Source organism: Typopeltis vanoorti, chromosome 3, assembly GCF_054136105.1.
Source record: "Typopeltis vanoorti isolate ZY-2024b chromosome 3, IOZ_Tvanoo_1.0, whole genome shotgun sequence".
Taxonomy (NCBI): Eukaryota; Metazoa; Arthropoda; class Arachnida; order Uropygi; family Thelyphonidae; genus Typopeltis; species Typopeltis vanoorti.
This window is the reverse complement of record NC_143551.1, coordinates 163,525,704-163,547,607: the sequence shown is the minus strand read 5'-3', so window position 1 is coordinate 163,547,607 and position 21,904 is coordinate 163,525,704. Positions and strand designations below refer to the sequence as shown.

The 21,904-nt window shown below is 37.2% G+C and overlaps 1 protein-coding gene across 1 annotated transcript in view; it reads left to right on the top strand.

The window, feature by feature from the left end:
- Mtr4 (exosome RNA helicase Mtr4) overlaps positions 1–21,904 on the top strand; it is a 432,027-nt gene that overhangs the window by 191,810 nt on the left and 218,313 nt on the right. Inside the window, exon 11 of the mRNA XM_090390948.1 lies at positions 15,890–15,969. Within this exon, the coding sequence (XP_090247074.1) occupies positions 15,890–15,969 (80 nt within the window). The remainder of the gene's footprint in view (positions 1–15,889; positions 15,970–21,904) is intronic.

Sequence of the window (21,904 nt, the reverse complement as noted above, 5' to 3'; positions counted from 1 at the left end):
ATTATATTCTTGGTTTAATTCCTTTAGCCAAATGTAAGCAAAGAGTTTGCGCATGAAGTAACTTCACGACTGGGCAACTCATATGTAGGGGCTAATGACTTCACATCATTTGCCTTAGTATCCCATAATGCAAAGCACATATACTTATGGACAATTATAATGCTGTGCATTATGGGAAGGGTCACTATCCAGACGGTTTCAACCTTTATTGAGGTTTTTATTTCGAAATTTATCACTTCTGGGTCTGGCTCCCACTGAGACCTCAATAAAGATTGAAACTGGTCTTGGCCCTTCCCATAATGCATAGCATTGTACATGTCCATAAGGATACTAAGGCAAGTAATATGAAGTCATTAGCCCCCTATATACAATTTGCCCAGTTGTGAAGTTACATTTGGATGAAGGATTAAACTAAGAATATAATTTCTTAGCATCTTTGATTTATAGTATAACCTAGTGGAAAAATTTTCAATATCTTCAACTCCTTGCGTGCTGCTATTAGTTTCTTGGCTAAGTGATAATTCACACCGAATTTCTTCAATTATAAGTCTCAGCGGCGTGTTTGCATGTTTTTGGCAGACCATAAATTCTAGGAGCACAGGCATAATGCAGTAAGAGTTTTTTTAAAATGTTACTGCTGATCACATGGCGACTAACATGAGTCTCTTTTCTTTTTGATGTGGTTTGTTGGTTTATAGTTAACCAGTTGGTACGTGTTGTCAGATACCAGTGGATTCATTTTTTCAAGGTAAGTGGTTTGTTCAAAAAAGAGGTGACGAAATACCTCTTCAGCACTTTAATTAAAATTTAATTGTAATATAACGATCCTCCCTTTTTGAAAAAACATGATCCTAAGCAGCTAAAATAATGCAAGCATTTTCTGGGAGGAGATGATTACATCAGTATTAGGAATTAAATTAATAATTAATATTATAATTATTTTGCACAGCTTTTTGTTAACTCTTAAAAGTAAAAAAAATCATAAACAGAAGTATCCAAGGAACAAAGCAAAATTAATATGCTCAATGATGGATGTGAGAGTTGCACTCCATCTGGTGACCAGTCCTTTATAATCAATACTTTTGGAATGATAGAATAATGCATCAAGTTTTGTTTAAAACCACCTTAAGTATACTGTTAACAACCTAATTCTCTATACCTGTTTCTATTGTTTCGGTTGGTCTTTAAGTGAATTGCTTAAAAACCCACATAATATGACAGAATTATTTGAATGAAATTCCTTATGGTAATAACAAATTATTCATTTTTTCCCCCATGTCACTATATTTATATATATTATAACTTTTATTAATGTTCATAGTTTTTATTGCTGAGTTTCATACCAAATCTGGTGTAGCTGTTATTCAGTTGAAATGTTGCAAGCTGGTAATGGATTTATTCAAGGAAATGACACCATCATGAAGCTAGAAATTGTATATCCTCTTTATGACATCAAAATTCATATCATCTCTCGCACTGTAAAAAACCTATTTAAAAAAAAAAATTTGCCAAAGTTCCCTAGGCACCTGCTGTTCAAATAGAAATTCACTATAAGCACCACCCTCTATTATAGCAGTGGTGTTCAACCCGTCGATCGTGATAGACAGGTCAATCATGGAGCAATTTTTGGTCGATCTCTTGTTTATTCATCCTTCCTTACAAATTTAATTAAAACTGAAAACATAATATTTTATTTATCATTATTTTGTATTATTTTTTAATTCTCTTTAAGTGTATTGCTATTGTTTATTTATTTTTCGTTAAAATTGTCAAATCAGTAATTTTCTTATAAATCCGGGTAAATGAATTAATTTGGATCAGTGGAAGTCAAACAGCGAGCCGAGTGAATACGATTATAAGAAAAGCACATCGTATGCATTTCGTTTATGATTGTGTTTACTCATAACTACATCACACGCTTCTCACTACCTACTGTTAGATTTCAGTTGCTCTAAGTTTATTGTTGGATTTACCATTATTTTGTTCACTAATTGATAAGTTATAAACATTTTTTATTTTAATAAAATATTTAAGAGTTATTTTTTTTTAATTTGAGGATAATCATGAGTGTATCAAAGAAATTGAAGACGTATCATTTTCACAAGGAATGGGAAATGGATTATTTCTTTACAATGGTAAATGGAAAGTGTTGTTGTTTGATTTGTAATTCATATGTAGCAATTCCAAAAAAAAAAAAAGCTAACACTGAGAGACATTTTAGATCGCTACATGCAAAATATGAAGATTTTCCCCAAAATTCCGAAATACATGAATCAAAAATTATTAATTTAAAGGCAGGACTTTCTGGACAACAAAATATTATTTCAAAAGTAATAAATAAACCAATATCGGCCACTATTGCATTTTTGAAAGCGTGTCATTTATTAGCAAAAGCAAATATTTAAGATGGAGAGCAAATAAAAGAATCATTTCTTGCAGCAGCAGCAGAATCTTTATTTTCTGATTTTAAAAATAAAAATTTTTGTAAGCTTCTGGTGTCATTTTTTTTTATGTCAGTATTATCTATCCAAAGATCTGTAAAGTAATCCAAGAATTGTTTTACATCTATTTTAAAATTTATGTTTGCAGTTTATTTTATATTTGCATTCATGTGTTTTAGTATATTATACGCATTGGGTCTTATTTTGTATGTATATGTCATTTTCTAGATGTGATACAAATTTTTACCAGCTTCTCTGTGTCTCTTTCTGGTTTCTCTTTTTTGGCTGTTGCTCATCTTTTTTTATATTCAATTTCATTTTCTTGTTTTTTGCTACTTAACCATCTTTTAAAAGCCAACGTTTTATTTTCAATTGTTGTTTTTATTTCATTGTCCCATATATGTAATTTTTTATTTTATGATATTTTTTGTGTGTTCCTAGACTTTCGTATGCTGATGCGATAATTTCTTTTAAAGAGTAAAATGAGTAGAGATATCTTGGAGAATGATTATTAAAGTTTAAAGAAATCGTTTGGGTTAGTCGAGAGGGCATATGTGGAAGCTGTATTCAAACATAGAACAAGAAGAACTTGATTTGGATACAGGAGATTAAATATGCAGTCCATGGAGAAAGAGAGATCATGTAAAGAGTTCCTGGCTAATAAGTCAGCATCTGTTACTAGAAAATATAGAGAAAAATGTAGTTAAAGGTAAATTTGTGTACAAATAGATTAAACAAAAGCTATTCATGGAAAGATTTTAGGAAGAATATAGAAAATAAATGTACTCAACTCCTGCTGTAATAACTCTATTATAACCAATAGCTGTAAAGTCCACTTTGAGTCCCCATAGGCACAATGGTATTATAAAGAAAATTCATATAGGAAACTATCTTTGTATAAAGCTATATCTATAATCCCTACAAATTGCAGTAATGAGAATTAGCTGTATATATAAAGGTAGCAAAGTATTTTAAAGGATGTTAAGAAATCTTTGTAGCAGAAGAAAGAATACAGTAGATCTCTGCTTTTATGACTTAATTGGTTCCTTAATTGAATCCCAGTGTTCTGTAACCTTCATGTTGATTGCAGAGCATATTCACTCTCTGAGGTTATGTGTTCAAATCCTGCCATTGGCATGTATGTTTGATTGTCTTTAGATGGGTGATAAACTTCATCGCCAAGTGCGATTAAGTTTACATCTCCACTTATTGGTTGCATAAAATGTCTTGAAAAAATTCCATAGTTGGTCACTAGAGCAGGGTTTCCAGAGTATATAAAAATATAAAAAAATACCCAAAATGTTGATAACATAAACATTTTTTTCTTAACCCACACACAATACGAATTTGCTATGGGTTTAGAGAAAAACCTTTTGTGGGTGGGAGCTACATAAATAAGGCATTCCTAGAGATATACTTTCAACTGTAATAACACAAATAACAATCATTTTTTTATTCTTTAAGAATAAACAAAATGATTGTTATTTGTTTATCATAGAATTAGATAACTAAAACATGGAAGCAGCTTCCATCAATTTCATTCCAGGTTTTCAGGAAGGCTTAAAATGTCTTGTTTATCTTTTTTAATATTATTGCTTTTTTGTTTTAAGGATTTAGTAGTCTCAAATTCAGTTTTCTTCTTGAGAAAAATTGAATTTGAGGGCACAAATATATACTGTACTACACTGTAAATTCGAACTTAAACTAAGAATCACTGGAGTGCTGGATGATCGGCTGAGTGATTATCGTATCAGCTCTCCAGCGAAAAGGCAGCGAGTTCGAATCCTGCCATGACGTGTTTGTGATTGTCTGTGGAAATACTAGTGGTGGTGGATGGTAGATGCAGTTGCTGGAGACGGTGAGCAGGGTAGGTGCCCTCCCTTGATGATTCTTTGGACTCCCTGGAGGTGTTACGTAATAATAATAATAATAAAGTGCAAACTTGCAGCATTGTACTTCAATCATAACCTGCACAATAACATCTGTCAATGATCCGGACATGGTGATAGATTTTTAAAACCAAATACATACAGTATATGTATTTGGTGAGAAGTTAGTTATTAGATTAAATAAAACACTCAAAAAGAATTAAAATAGAATTTAATACTTCCTATATTTCGTCCTAGTCACTAGGACATCTACGGGGATTACAAAGATAATTAATGTAACATGCACACAAAAACTTACAATACTAAGCCCAACCACGTGGGTGACAATACAGTCCTATCTAGGTGGAGCGCCCTCTAAGGGCAGTTGTAGGTGGCCTGGAATGTAAGGTAGGACCTCTGGTGATGACTGTTTCCGAAATCTTCGGAAGCTTAATGCAACCGTATTTGTTAAGATTTGGTTGGTTTTTGAGAGCTGCTGCTGCTTCTAAGAAAAGTCTCTCTTTCTTGAATTTGCTGTGGTGGAGCATGGCGGTTTTCTTCCATGATACTCTGTGGGTGGTGTCCAAAACGTGGTCAGCCAAGCCTGAATGGCCATAGTTGTGTTTAACGATGTACGACTTGTGTTCCTCCAGGCGGATGGATGCTGATCTGCCTGTCTGTCCAAAGTACGCAAGCTTACAGGAACAGGGTACTTTGTAAACTCCAGGCAGAGAGAGAGGAGGGAGCTGATCTTTTGTAGAACGGATAAGGGTAGCCAGTTTGCGGTAGGGCTTATATGCTGTGTGTAGGTTATACTTTTTTAGTATCTTGGCTATTTTTTCCGAAGTGCCACGGATGTAGGGTATGGTGATGGCATTTTTGAATTCTTGTTGAAGAGAGGGACGGGGAATGGGGGAGGAATTTATTATTTTTTTGATGCTGTGTTCGCTGTAGCCATTGGAGAGGAAAGTTCTGTGTATGTGGTTAAGCTCAGTAGTGAGGGCGGTTCCACTGGAACAAAGATTGTGGGCTCTCTTGGTAAGGGTTTTAATGATGCCATATTGTTGTGAGCGGTGGTGGTGGGAGAGTTTGTGAATGTATCTGCCTGTGTGTGTGGGTTTTCTGTATACAGTGAAGGCAAGTGTATCATTAGGCAGGCGCGTGACTAAGGTGTCTAGGAAGGGTAAACAATTGTTCTTTTCCTTTTCCATAGTAAACTGGATTCTTGGATGTAGGCTATTGAGATGACCAAGGAAGGAATCTAACGTGTCAAGGCCATGAGGCCAAATAGAGAACACATCATCTACATTCTAGTGGTAAGACTTATACGTTGGTTAGACATAACTGGTAATTAATTTACGGAATTAACAACGCATGTAAAGTAAATTAATTAAAGATAACTTTAATGAATCACTTCTATATTTCGACAATGTCACATTGTCATCTTCAGGAACATAAAGATATGGTATGTGCACTAAAGGAACTAACAAAGCAAATGAGGAAGAAATTAAGACACTAATTTTGTTCCTAAAGTCCTAATGGTGCCCTCTTGCGGGCTAATTTGGTAGTCTTGGCCGTTAGGCTGAAGTTCTCATAATGAAAGTCTCCCAAATTTGGGGCAGTTTCATGCACCCAAATTTGTTGAGGTTAGGAACGTTTTTTAGAGCTGCTGAAGATTCTTTGAATAATCTTTCGTATTTAAACTTGCTGCGATGGATTATTTTTGTCTTCTTCCAACGAATTTTATGGTGGGTATCTAAGGCATGGTCTGCCAGCCCAGAGCGGCTGTACTGGTGAAACCGGATGTAGTCTTGGTGTTCTGAAATCCTGATATTTGTTGTTCTGCCTGTTTGGCCAAAGTAGGACAATTTGCAGCTGCAAGGGACCTGGTATACACCAGGTAGGTCTAGGGGAAGTGGTTGGTCTTTGGTAGAGCAGATAAGGGATGCCAACTTTTTATATGGTCTGTAACAGGAAGTAAGGTCATATTTCTTGAGGATATTAGTTATTTTTTCAGAGGTGCCCTGGATGTAGGGGATAGTGATAGACTTGGTGTAGTCTTTATTGTTGAGGGGGGGAGAGGGGTTGTGGTTTTCAGGTTTTAGTATTTTTTGGATTTTTTTGGGGTTATAGCCATTGGCTAAGAAAGTGTTGAGGATGTGGTTTAGTTCCATAGTCAGGGCCTTGTCATCTGAGCAAATTAATTTTGCCCTGTTATATAGTGTTTTTATCACCCCATATTGTTGTGAGGGGGGGGGGGGGGATTGCTGGTGAATGTATCTGCCAGTGTGGGTGGGTTTTCTGTAAACAGAGAAAACCAAAGATCCATCAAGCTGGCGGGTGATTAAAGTGTCTAGGAAGGGGAGGGTGTTGTTTTCCTCTTTTTCTAAGGTGAACTGGACTCTGGGATGTTGGTTGTTTAAGTGTGTTAGGAAGGAGTGGAGCGAGTCTGAGCCATGTGGCCAAATAGCAAACACATCATCCACATAACGAAGCCAAATAGTGGGTTTTTGTGGGGCGGAGTTTAAGGCTTTTTCTTCAAATGTCTCCATGAAGAAATTGGCCAAGGGTGGGGAAAGTGGTGAACCCATGGCTGTCCCCTCTATCTGTTTGTAGAACTTTCCTTGCCAAACGAAATAGCCTGAGTTCATTGTGAACTGAAATAGGGCTGAGATATCGGGAGGAAACTTGGCTTGGATGAGCTCAAGGGTTTCTTTGAGTGGGACATTAGTGAATAGGGAGGAGACGTCAAAACTGACCATTATGTCAGTGTGTTGGAGTGTGAGGTTTTCTATACTGGCTTTAAAGTGGGCCGAGTTTTTTATGTGTGATGGTGTGTTGCCAGTGTAGTGTGTGAGCGTTTTGGCTAAATGTTTGGCTAATTTATATGTGGGGGAATCAATGCCATCCACTATGGGACGTAATGGCACATTTTGTTTATGTATTTTTGGGAGTCCATATAATCGGGGGGGTCTAGAGTTATAAGGTTTAAGCTTGTTGGTGACTTCCACAGGCCAAGAAGTGACTTTCTTAAGGAGTCTGTGGATAGTTCTAATCTGAGAGCTGGTCGGATTATATTCAATGGGGAGGTAAGTAGTACGGTCTCGTATTAAAGAATTTAGCTTACCTTTGTAGTCTTTTTGATTGAGTACCACAGTGGCGCTTCCCTTATCAGCTTTGGTGATTACTATTTTTTTGTTGTTTTTTAATTCTTGTAGGGCTGTATATTCGTTTTTGGATAAGTTGGATTTTGGAGGTTTGGCTTTAGTGAGAACACCGACTACATCCAGTCTCACGTTGTTGGCGATATGGATAGGCAGGTTGCGAATTCCACGCTCTATTTGAATCGTGATTTCTTCAGCAGGAATCCTTTTTGGAGCTAGGGCGAAATTGTGACCACGTGAAAGTGCGGTGAGTGCTTCAGGCTTTAAAACTGCCGACGAGAGGTTGACTACTGTGTTAAGTGGTGGCTGGGGTACAGAAGCAGAAGTCTTGGTCAGGTTTTCGTATTTTTTTACGTGCCGACTACGTATTTTTTCGAATTCCTTTCTTGCCGATGTGCATGATATGTCATGGAGTATCGACCATAGATCAAGGCCGAGTGTGTTAGAAAGCTCTTCCTCTAGCGCCCGTACGTTTTTGTTTTCGTCGGCAAGGAGAACGCGCGCCGCGGTAATTTGTTCTCTTAACAGGGCGAAGCTAGTGCGGTTATAAATGCGTAGAGCTTTCTCGGAAGTGAAACGGTGCTTCTATTTGACACAGTTGGGGATCACTTTGTTATCCCGGCAGCGTTTTAGGAACATCAGGCGATTTATTTGCCTCGATATCTTTAACCTCAATTTGCCGTATTGACGGGCCTTTCGTGCGATTGCATCTCCGTGGATGATCATGATTCTAGTGGTAAGACTTATACGTTGGTTAGACATAACTGGTAATTAATTTACGGAATTAACAACGCATGTAAAGTAAATTAATTAAAGATAACTTTAATGAATCACTTCTGTATTTCGACAATGTCACATTGTCGAAATATAGAAGTGATTCATTAAAGCTGCAAATTCCTTGCAGCTGCAAATTGTCCTACTTTGGCCAAACAGGCAGAACAACAAATATCAGGATTTCAGAACACCAAGACTACATCCGGTTTCACCAGTACAGCCGCTCTGGGCTGGCAGACCATGCCTTAGATACCCACCATAAAATTCGTTGGAAGAAGACAAAAATAATCCATCGCAGCAAGTTTAAATACGAAAGATTATTCAAAGAATCTTCAGCAGCTCTAAAAAATGTTCCTAACCTCAACAAATTTGGGTGTATGAAACTGCCCCAAATTTGGGAGACTTTCATTATGAGAACTTCAGCCCAACGGCCAAGACTACCAAATTAGCCCGCAAGAGGGCACCATTAGGACTTTAGGAACAAAATTAGTGTCTTAATTTCTTCCTCATTTGCTTTGTTAGTTCCTTTAGTGCACATACCATATCTTTATGTTCCTGAAGATGACAATGTGACATTGTCGAAATATAGAAGTGATTCATTAAAGTTATCTTTAATTAATTTACTTTACATGCGTTGTTAATTCCGTAAATTAATTACCAGTTACATCATCTACATATCTAAGCCAGATAGACGGTTTGAGTGGGGCTGAGTCTATGGCTCGTTTTTGAAATCTTCCATATAGAAATTGGCAAGGGGGGTGAGAGGGGGGAGCCCATGGCAGTTCCCTCTATCTGCTTGTAGATTTTGTTATTCCAAGCGAAATACCCAGAGTTGATGGCAAAGGAAAAGAGATCTAAGATGTCAGGGGGAAAAACGTTTTCTAAGAGAGATAAAGTGTCAGTTAAGGGAATATTGGTAAACAAGGAGGAGATATCAAAGCTTACTAATATGTCTGTATTATTCAAGGTTAAATTTTCTGTGAGGGCTTTAAAGTGGGTCGAGTTTTTTATATAGGAAGCTGAATTTCCGGTGAGGGGGGACAGAGAGTTGGCCAGCTGTTTAGACAGTCTGTAACAAGGTGCATTGGTGGCATCTACTATAGGCCTGAGTGGGGAATTAGATTTGTGGATTTTTGGTAAACCGTATATTCGGGGGGGACGGGAGCGGAAAGGTTTAAGTTTTTTCGTGGCGTCGGGGGGCCAGGAGGTTACTTTTTTAAGTAAGATTTTTAATTTCTTAACTTGCGTTTTTGTGGGGTCGTGTTCTAGCGGGATGTAGGTAGCGCGATCGCGGAGGATAATGTTCATTTTACGATTGTATTCACTCCATTAAACAAAAATCCATTAAACCTCCAACATAATGTCCTCACAGCACTTAAGCCTCTTCACAAGATTAAATAAAATTAAACCACACTAATTCAGTTATTAAAAATCATTCATATTTAGTTAAAATGTTTCATTCTCAGTTGTGAGCTCTGGTCTTGGTCAGCAACCTGCCATTTAGTATACGCATTTTTTTCACCTCATTTCTGTAGCTCGGCATATCATACAATCATAATAGCAAATTTATTCCAGTTGTAAAAAGTTGTAAAAAAAAAGGAGTCTGCTATAGGAATTAAAGTCATCAATGTGATTACAAAAAAATTTTGTATACCTGCACTAAAAATATGTATTAAATTATTATTTCGAAAAATTACGAAATTCACAGTATGCGAATATTTTATGTAGAAAAACCATCAGAAGCCTGTAGTGCAGAAAGGCAACTTGAGAATTTGATATAAAATGCTGAACCATAGTGGTATTCAAAATTTTTCTTTGGCAACATTATGTTATCTAGAAGGCTTTGTCACATGCTTAAGGGTTTCATTATATTTTGTAAAAAGGAAAGTAAAACATTATGTTATACAGAAATTTCCTTCCCAAATGTTATGTTCCAGGAAGGATTTATACAAGCATACTTGAGAAATAATGACTGTGAAAAGTTGGGGGGGGGGGTAAGTTGCATTCAGGCCAGACTGAAGTCACCAAACAGAACTCTGTTTGGCATAAATGGAACCTTATACTGAGCAGTATAGTCTACCCTAACTATATCAACATCATAGGGACCAGGGTAGTTTATTTTAGTGAATAATTTATTACTTATAGCATTGTGCCTATAGTTTGATGCTGAATCAGGTATAAGGTGGGGTTGTATACAGTCTCCACTATTTGTTTGTTAAGACTTAAATGCTGAAAAAAAACCATGATAAAAGTTTAATGGTTTAATGGAGTGAAACAGCACTAGGAAATTATTAAAAAACATATTTAATACTTCCAATATTTCATCTCAGTTACAGAGATATCAACAAGGTGTACAAAATGAGACGTAATGCACACACACACACACACACACACAAAGGCAGCACAAAACTAACTGAAGTACATGGACAAAAAACTTGAGTCCTAACTAGGTAGTACCCTCTATGGACATGTGTCAGCAGCCTAGGATTTAAACTGGGATTGCAAAGTATGTGTTTCCCATATTCTGGGAAATTTTATGCAACCATATTTATTTAAATCAAGATTGATTTTTAAGAGCAGCAGCAAGTTCAAAAATACAGTCTCTCTCTCTCTTTTAAATTTGCTATGATGGAGCATGTGGTCTTTTTTCAGTTGATTTTGTGATCTGTATCCAAATCATAGTCTGCAAGGCCAGATTGACCATAGTCATAACTGCAGTTATGTTCTTCCATTTGGATGAGAGCTGATCTTCTTGTCTGTCCATAGTATGCCAACTTGGAGAATTTCTGTTTAGTGGAGTGGATAAGGGTAGTTAGTTTTAAGTGGTGCAAAGATTGTATTTCTTTAAGATTCTGGATATTTTTTATGATGTGCCTCGGATATAGGGGATAGTGATAGTATTACTAAAATCTTATCTTTCTGAAGAAAAGGCCATGAATTGGTGGAAGGATTGTTTATTTATTATTATTTATTTATTTATTTTTGATATTGTGAGAGCTGTAACTATTAGAAAAGTGTGGTGTATGTGATTGAGATCTGTTGCAAGATGTTGAAAGTTTATTTTTCTGTTGCAAGAGAGGTCTCATTTCAGATGGTATCATCACTTTAGAATAGAAGATGAAAGATTAGCAAAGCATATGTTTGAGACAAAAATTGCAGGAAAAAATTCCAGATTTAACAACCAAGATAAATGTGTAAATTCAATCATATAGTGCTATCACATATTCTTACTGTACATCAAATGAAAGGTGTGTGTGTGATGTAATGTATATCACAAATTTTGCATATACAATATTCCGATTTGATGGTGATGATAAAGGTGGGTTGATGCAAGTCCTACTGTATATAAGTCAGATTTGAAAAATAATAATCAGTTTGGAACAAGTTGTTGATTGTAAATTGATTACAAAATATTAATTGCATTAGATTACCACATCTGTACATCCTATGAGGGTACTCCAAAAAATTATATTGATGATTGATATATCTTTGCTTAATACAGTAAACCCTTGATTTAATGGACTTTGGATTTAACTGACAAAATTTACGGCCTGTATGTCACATGAAAATTAACACCCTGTTAATTTTAAAATGCTTTTAACCAAGATTTGCTTAATTAAATTAACAGGCTATTTTTTGTTATTAATTTCCTGTTATTTTTAACAAATTTTTGGCAAATTACATTACGTTACATTAGCCAGGCGCTATCAGCCCGGGGGAATTTTGGCCTCAAGCACCACATGTTGTCACTGGGCACGGTCCTCTGTGACTGTCTGCCACGTTCTGGTCTCCAGCCCGACAGCCTGCAGGTCTTCCTTCTCCTGATCCGCCCATCTCTTTCTTGGCCTCCCTGATTGGGGTTGGGCCTCCCATGCTTGTCTCACAGTCCTTTCAGGGCCCATACGGTACAGGTGCCCCAGCCACTGAAGGCTCGCAGCTCCATCAAGACGTCTGCCAAGTTGTATAAAGCGTGTATGGCAGCATTGGACCGCCTCCTCCAGACTTTGTCTGCCATGACCCCTCCATAGATACGTCGTAGCATCTTGTTCTCAAATACTCTAAGGTGATCGGCTTGTCTTGCCGTGAGAGTCCACGCTTCAGCATCGTAGAGGAGAACAGGCCTGATCAAAGTCTTGTATAATCCCACGTTTGTAGTCCAAGACAGCAAGTGTGAGGCGAAAAGGGAACCCACCTGATAATAGGCCACATTCGCAGTATTTATCTGACTCTGGACATCAGTCTCAACTTTGTTGTCTTCAGTCACGAAAGAACCCAAGTACCTAAATACCTTCACCCTCTCAAACTGTGCAGCTCCCTCTGGATCTTGAGCAGCATGGCGACTCATAAAAAGGTATTTTGTCTTCTCGGCATTTATTTTCAGGCCAACTTCTTTTGCAGCTTCTTCAATAGCAGTAATCAGTGCCATCGTGTCGTCCCGTTGATGCGCCATAACATTGAGGTTGTCAGCGTAGCTAAGAATCCTAACTTGCATCCCCATGTCGACTCCACCTGCCACTTGCTGTGTGTCTCTAATTACTTTTTCCAGCACTAGATTGAAGAGAATTGGAGAAAGCCCATCACCGTGCTTCACACCAGTCTGTACTCCAAATGGGTCCGAAAGGTCATCTTCTGCTTTCACTCTTGCTCTCGAACCAGCTACGCACACCTGTGCCATTTTTTGGAGTTTTCGAGGAATTCCCAGCTTTTCTAACACATGCCATATTTTTGGGCATATCATTGAGTCATAGGCTTTAGAAAAGTCTGAAAATATTATGAACTTCCCGGTTATATTCCCAGCACTTTTCAAAAACTTGGCGCAGCGTGAAGAGTTGGTCTATTGTAGAACGGTTCCTCCTGAAGCCCGTCTGGTAGTCACCAAGGCACTCTTCTGCATATGGTGTGAGGCGCATTAGCATGATGTTAGACAGTACATTGTAGCCAGTCGATAGCAGTGAGATGTCCTTATAGTTGCTGCATTGAGCCTTATCTCCTTTCTTTTATACTGGGGGTGATCAGCGACTCCTTCCACTCGTCTGGCAGCCTTTCTTCTCACCAGATCGTCGAGATTAGCCGGTGCAGCTGCTCCAGCAGGATGTCCCCACCATTCTTCAGGAGCTCCGCCGGTATGCAGTCCACTCCTGGAGCCTTATTATTTTTCAGCATGCAGATAGCACCAGTAATCTCACTAAATGTCGACTCATCAATAAATGGTTCAGCAGTTTGATAAGGAGTATAATCCTCCGATATTGATGTTCCAGCATTGACATTCAGCAAGTTTGCAAAATATCTACGCCACCGAGCGAGAGCATCTTTTGAGTTTGTTAATAGATTTCCGCTCTCATCTCTTATGGTTGTCACTTGTGTCTGGGCACCTCACATGGCTTTGATCATCCGGTACATCTCCCGTCCATTATTCGTCACCCTATTTCTCTCTATACTAGCCACTTTCTCATTAAAATACTTCCGCTTTTCCCTGCGTAGACATGTATTCACCACTCTTCTCACCCTCTCATATGCAGCTTTCTTCCTACTATCTGCTAGGTAGTTCAATAGTGTTTCCCTTCGTTTCGCTATAGTTTCTTCACACTGTCTATTAAACCATGCTTTTCTTCTCCTCTTTCTCTTTTCCACAGTTCTCGAGGCAGCTAACACGATCGTATTTTTGATGGTGTCCCATATCCTATCTGGATCATCCTCTTCCTCCTGTAACTCCCCAAACCGCTTCTGCAACTCTAACTGGAAAGCCCGCTTGCCTTCCGCTGTTTTCAACTTGTCCAGGTCCCATGCTGATCGTATGGTAGGACACGTGGGCTTCTGAACTGCAATTCTATGCCTGAAATCACAGGCTATCAGATAGTGGTTGCTATCTCCATCTGCTCCTCTGAAACTTCTCACATCCGTACATGGTTTATTTGGTTAGCTGTTCTACCATCTGACGATCTCCAGGTCTGTTTGTGGACATCTTTATGTGCAAACATAGTGCTCTTTACAAAGCATCCCATAATGGCAGCAAAACTCGCAAGTCGGATCCTGTTATCATTGCACTCCTCATGTAGGCTCTCACTACCTACGAAAGGGCGCCACACACGCTCTCTCCCCAGCTTCGCGTTGAAATCTCCCAACACTAGCTTCACATCATAGGATGGTAGATTATTACAAGTACGCTCAAGCACTTTGTAGAAACAATCTTTAGCTTCCTCTGAGCTCTCTTCAGTAGGTGCATAACAGTTCACAATAGACACATTTTGAAAATGTCCCTTAACTCTAATAGTACACAGCCGATTGTTCACAGGTTTAAAATTTAAAATATTACAAAAAAAGTTATCACTAACTAAAAACGCAGTTCCGAGGACTCTTCGTCCTCTGTCGTCACCACTATAGTATAGCGTGTACCCCTGATTGCAGGTCGAGCCTTGTCCTGGCCAACGTGCTTCTTGTACAGTACAAAGTTCAATTTTATACTGTCGTAAGACATTCATTACATTAAAAAGAGCTCCTTCTTTCACGAAACTACATATATTCCAGGTCCCAAAACGATTAATAATCATAGTTGCAAAGGCGTCCGAATTCCGAGGCTTCTATGGTGCTTGTTTCGTAACCAATAGGGTTTTTACAGGAGGGGTGGTTGGCCCCTTGCTACCCCCCCCCCCCCCCGTATATTAGGATTCCTTAATTAAATTGAGTAGCATAGTACTAGCGACAGAAATTCTTAAGCAGTTGCATACAACAAAGTACTATAATAAGCTTCTACTCAAATTAGGCTTAGTTGCTCGCACATTCTCTACCACTACAGTTTCATAAAGTATACTCACTAAAAACCAATAGACAATTTACACAAACCTATATGCAATGTGCTCAACCTAAACATCATAATTTTAAAAGAAATGCTCCTCAACAAAAATATTTCACTAAAACGCGTAAACAACTTTATACAGCTAAATCAACCACCAGCCACACGTCACAGTGCCACCAATTTTGGCAAATAGGCTATCATATGTTGGAAAAACACTGTAGTAATTTAGCCAACATAAATGAGTTACTGCTCATAAAACATGTTCGCCGAATGATCAGGACGTGATCACACCAATCCCACTGTAATTGTCTCTTTTGTCGCATGGCGTGATTTTCTGTGGCAGTTTTATTACACACATTTTCGTAATTTTAGGGAGTTAATTATGAAAAAAACAGCAGAATTCAATCAAAAGTTTAAAAAAAATTTATTGTTTTTTTCAAAGCAGGATTACCAAGGTTTTAACCAAGCACCTCAACATTAACTTCACATCTAAAAGTCTGAAAAATGTGTTAAAAATTGTGTGTATTGTGTGTATTAGCACTGTAATAAAAAAACAATTTTTTTGTTATTACAGTGCTAATATTTATAAAATTGCAGTATAATGTTACAGATATTTTTATTTTAAAAAATTCGCTATTTAACGGACATCCTTTAGCCCCTATTAGTCCATTAAATCGAGGGTTTACTGTAATGTGTACTAAGTAGGTTCTATTATTGAATTTGTTACTCATGTTAGAAAACATGAATTACTTTGTTTTCCTCTTAATCTGCTTAATTTAATTTTGCTACAGATATATTTCATAAATCCTTGCATTTTGGACAATTCTAATTATCTAAAAAAATTTATAGATGAAGAAAAAAATCTTGTGGAAGAAGTATTTAAAAATGCCATGGATGTTTTATCTGATGAGGATAAAAAACTTCCTCAGGTAAAAAAAAATATATATTTTAATTTAGCAAATGATTCATATTTCAGTGAAATCTTCATAAACTCCTCACTTTTTAATGTGATATAAGCTTTTGATATTAAAAGTTCTTCAATATTTTAAGTTGTGTTAATAAACTTTTTATAATACCAATATTTTTATAGTGTTAGAGACCATTTTCAAGCTATACAAATTTTGTTGGGAGCATACAACAGCTAATGTAAACTGAAATTAATCATAATAAATTATCTGTAGTAATTGTATTTGAAGAGCATGTCAACACTACATAATTCATTTACCATTAATTCTAATATATCGATAATAAATTATTTTAATCCTTTATCCGAGTGTAAGCAAACAAAGTTTGTGACTGAAAATATCTTTAGGACTGAGGTAAGGTGGTGCAACACCAGGCAACTCCAAGCAAAGATGGACCAAGCTCTCATCACTCCTTGTCTCAGTATCTCCCATAATGCAAAGCACATCTCCTTGCGGACATGTATACTGCTATGCATTAAGGGAAGGGCCACTACCCAGACTGGTTTCGACCTTTATTGAAGTCTTGTCACTGGGAAGCAGATCCAAATGTGGAGATACTATTGTGGGATACTATTGCATTATGAGAGACACTGAGACAAGTAGTGATGAGAGCTTGGTCCACCTTTGCTCGGAGTTGCCTGGCGTTGCACCACCTTACCTCAGTCCTGAATATATTTTCAGGTGCAAACTGTTTGCTTACACTTGGATAAACAATTAAACTAAATTTATTATAGTCTAACCAAGTGCAAAACATAAACTTCCAACATCTTTCTCTAAATCCAGAGTAATTCAATAATAAGGTGGTACACCTGTTGGCAACTTGTATAGGTAAATATGACCTCTCCTATTGCTTCTGTCTTAGTATCTCCATGTTTGGGTCTGCCTCCCACTGACGAGACCTCAATAAAGGTCGAAACCGGTCTGGGTAGTGGCCCTTCCTTTAATGCATAGCTGTATACATGTTCACAAGTATACATGTTCCCATAATGCAAAGCACAAGGAGATGTGCTTTGCATTATGGGAGATACTGAAACAAGGAGTGATGAGAGAACTTGGTCCACCTCTGCTCAGAGTTGCCTGGTGTTGCACCACCTTACCTCAGTCCTGAAGATATTTTCAGGCGCACACTTTGTTTGCTTACACTTGGATAAAGGATTAAGCTAAATTTATTATAGTCTAACCAAGTGCAAAACATAAACTTTTAATATATTAATCGTATGCAATATATAAAGTGCCTCCATAATGCATTGCGATGATGTGACATTTATCATTCTGTTGAAATGACTTTACATAGCAGCTAACATTGCATGCAATAAATACATACAGGGTGATCGTAAAGTGGCATCTGAAAGTTTGAATTTGTACCAGTTGTTTCCAAATCATTATAATCATTCCTTATGCCATTAGATGTCACCCTCATATTATTACATGTACAGGTTGTTCTCAGTGTAGCTTTGTTCATTGTGGAAGTGAAATGTCTTTTCCCAGCCACAATGAGTTTCATTTTGAAAGTTATTTCACTGATCGCTCTTATGCATTTGTTGCTGAGGAATTTTGTGAGGAATATACAGGTACAGCAGTCCCTCAAAATTCAACAATAATGAGATTAGTGTAGTGTTTTTGTGAACTGGATCTGTTGCAGATAGGAATCGTTCTGGAAGATCCTCCATTTTGACTGATGATAAAATGAATGAGATAAAGTGAGAGCACTGCAGGGAGTCCCCAACAAAAAGCCTCAGGAAACTTGCCATGCAATTATCAGTATCATACAGTAGTGCTCAGAAAGCTATGAGATTGTTACACCTTCATCCATATCATGTGCACTCAGTCCATGAACTGAAGGACCTTGATAAAGGCAAATGAATAATCTTCTGCAGATGATTACGCTCACTCATTGATGAACATGGTAAAGAGAGAGAGGGATGCTTAATATGGTTTTCTTCACTGACGATGCCTGGTTTCACATCAGTGGGTATGTGAATAGTCAAAACTACAGAATATGGTCATGTGAAAATCCACATGCTTTTTATGAAATAGTTTTGCATTCTCAAAAAATTGGAGTTTAATGTGTGATATCACACTGTCGTATAGTGGGACCAATTTTCTTTGAAATGATGGTGAACAGTTCCATCTTCCAAGACATCATGCAGTTCGCTTGATGTCAGTGAATGCCATTGTTAGTTCCAACAAGACAGTGCTACATGCCACGTCTAATAGTACCATACATTTTTTGCCAGAATGTTTCGGTCATCTCACTTTGAAAGAATTCAAGCTCCCAAGATCCAGATTTATCACCAAGATTTTTTCCTTTGGGATGTTGTTTATCAGAATAATCCTCTTCACACACTGGATGAACTAAAAATGAACTTTTAAACAGTAATTGAAAACATCAGGTGCTTTATAAGGTAGCATCAAACCGGTAAAAAGAGCATGAATTTGCATTTTCATGAAGGAGCTGGCCACTTTCAACATTTGTTATGTTGAGGTTAATTACAGCATTTGTTGTAATTAACCTCAAAACAGATGTTATTTCTTTGTTGCATGCTTCACAATCACCCTGTTTAATACACTGGCCTTCTGGCATTTTGGCTGCAACTCAAAACCAAAACTGCTCATTTTGAAAACAGCCATTAGAGTTTATGCACTCTTTATGAAGTAATGATACAGTAAACCACATTTAATTTTACCTTGCATCAGTATCTCATGTAATCCAAATTGAAACTATCCCTCACGACGCACCTATAAAATATAGTCTTGCATTCCTCTCATCCTCTGACTTTCACTCAAAGGGTTGCAAATCTATAGTACATTTGTTCTCTTGTTAGTCACATTTTCTAAGGATATTTTGCTAATTGATACATTTTCTAAAATTCAGGCAATTTTGGCAGTTCTACTTCGGTTGAATTTTTCAATAGATGAAGCTTTGTCTGGTCTCTAGAGCAGGGTTTCCACATTAATTATATAAATTATATTATATAAATTATATAAAAGCAGGGTTTCCACATTAATTATATAAATTTCTTCCAGCCACTTCAGGGCTCCAGTAAGTGGGATTAGTGATCTTACACTGATAAGTTCATTTTTCACTTAAAGATATTTGCAGACATTTATGTCCCTGGTGAAATTCAATTATGCCACCAGTTAATTGAAGAATGGTTACTTTAATCATTGGGGAAGAGCCGCACATGCTTGTCAGTGTATTTAATTTGACATATGCTTAATTTCTAATACAAATACAAACTGCATCCATGGGATTTATATAATTCTAATGTGTACAGTTTCATCATTGCAAAACAGTCTTCCTTCTAGAATTTTTGTCTTTAACATTTGAGACTTTTCAAAGATTCATATCTTCAAGTGCCATCTCCTATTGGAGGTCGGCAATCACCTTGGCAAATTTTGAGCAATCCTCAGCCATTCTGAACAGTCCTTCAGAGCTCATTCCAATCCATTGTCTGATGTTTGCCAGCCAAGATTTTCTTCATCTTCCTTGTCCTCTTCTTCCATTCATCTTCCCTTTTATAATCAATTGAAGTATCTTATATTTTTCATTATGAAGTAGGTGACCAACATATGCAGTTTTCCTTATTTTTTATGGTATCTAAAAGTTCACGTGATTTCCCCATTTGTTCCAGTACTTCTTTATTGGACATTTTTGCTGTCTGTAGGATTTTTAACATTCGTCTGTATAACCACATCTCAAAGGCTTCAAGTTTTTTACTGATGTTGTCTTCAAGGTCCAAGTTTCTGCACTGTACAGCAGTACAGACCATACATAGCATTTAACCACGCATACTCTAAGCTCTAAATTTAAATTGCAGTTACACAGTGTTGATTTCATCAAGAGAAAATTTTTTTCTTGTCATTTCAATTCTAATTTTATTTCCATTTCTGGATTGCATTTTTCGTTTAACCAGCATCTGAGATATTTAAACTTTGTCATTCTTTCTGTTTGTTTCCCACTTAAAGAAAGTGCTGAATTAAGAATTGGTTTCTTGATATTGAGTTTTAATCCCATTTTTTAACTCTCCTCATTCACTAGTTCCAGAAGATTTTGAAGATCCTGAATATTGTCAGCTAAGAGAGCTGTGTCATCAGCATATCGGATGTTACTGATGATTTCACCATTTACATTAATCGCTTCCTCTCTTCCTTTTAAGATTTTTTTTTTTTTTTTTTTTGAAATGTGGCTTCTGATTATATGTTAAAAAGGAGAGGCGACAGCACACATTCTTGCCTTACTCCTTATTTGATGTAAATGGAGTCTGTAATAATAATGTTATCAACTTGAACAGATGCCCCTTGGTTCCAATATAAGTTTTCAATGATCCTGATGTTTTTACCATCTAATCCAATTCTTTTTAATAGTTCAATCGTTTTCGTATGTTGGACTTTGTCAAATGCTTTGTCAGAGTCGAAGCAAGTGAATACTTCCTTTGTTTTGGTCACTACATTTTTGGAATAAGATTTGATAACAGAAAAGAGCCTCTCTTGTTCCCAAACTGTTTCTGAAGCTGAATTGGGTATCACTGATGACGTCTTCACATTTTCTGTATATTCTTTTTGAATTATTTTCAGAAACATTTTGAGAACGTGACTCATTAGACTGATCATTCTATAATCATTGCAAGTTTTTACATTTGCTTTTTTAGGTAGCATGATGAAGGTCGACTGTAACCAGTCTTGAGGTATTATGCCTGTATTGTAGATCATATTAAATAGTTTTACTAATATGGTAATGTTGTTGCCTTCTAATAACTTTACTATTCCTACTGGTATATCGAGGCCTAAGGCTTTAACATTTTCAGCTGAGTTCAGCACACATTCCACCTCATCTTAGAATGCAGGGGTCTTCCATCTGTTCATAAGTATTTTCTGGGTTTTGTCTGTTATCAGTAAAGAGGTCTTCTACATATTTAACCCATTCTCTTATAAAGATTCATATAAAATATATAGGGGTGCTTAAGGGTCAAAGCTGTATAACTGAGAGGAGACCTCCACATAGCCTTTAAAGGAATGCGGAGAACCGACCAGGGCTTCTGACCTAATGTCCAATCCTCACCTTCTCGTGGTGCACCCTGTAGGGTATCTACTTTGATACTGAACGAACGAGGATGGGCTGGCAATTTGGGATTTAGCCGACCAAATTGTATTCTTACTGATTAAACCAAAATAAAAAATGATGGTACAACATGACAAAATTTCATGCCGGCTGGGGCGTCGCCCGGTTAAACAAGGCCCCCATTGTTTTCGCCAGGGAACCAGGGCGAACAGCGAAAAGTCAGCTACTGGAACAAATCTGAAAACAAACCCCAACTCAACATCACCAGAGTTAAAGATCGGTACTATCAACGTAAGAAGCCTGAATGGCAAAGAAATGGAGCTAGCTGAGGAATTAGATAAGTTCCAGATCGACATAATAGGGGTGACTGAAACAAAAAAGACCAAAACTGGTGAGATCTATCTGAGCAATAAATACAAAATGTTATATTCAGGCAATAACAATCAAGGAAAAGAAGGAGTAGCCATAGTATTCAACACAAAATACGAGGCTAATCTTCTTGAATGGCAGTCGGTCTCAAGTAGAGTAATGTGGGCAAATATGAGAATGGGGAACTGGACAATGAGACTTATTTGTGCCTATGGTCCCACAGAAGGTTCTACGAAGGTAGAAGTGGAGGAATTTTTTGAGGCTTTAGAAAAAGCAACTGACACAGTGAAAAAGGAAAAGTTGGTCCTTGTTGGGGATCTAAATAGTAGAGTAGGAAATGATTGTGAGACATACAAAAATATTTTGGGAAAATTTGGAGAAAAGAGCAAAGCTAATAATAATGGCAAATATCTGTTGGATTTCTGCTCAGGACATGGACTGGTTATTACTAACACCATGTTCCAACAT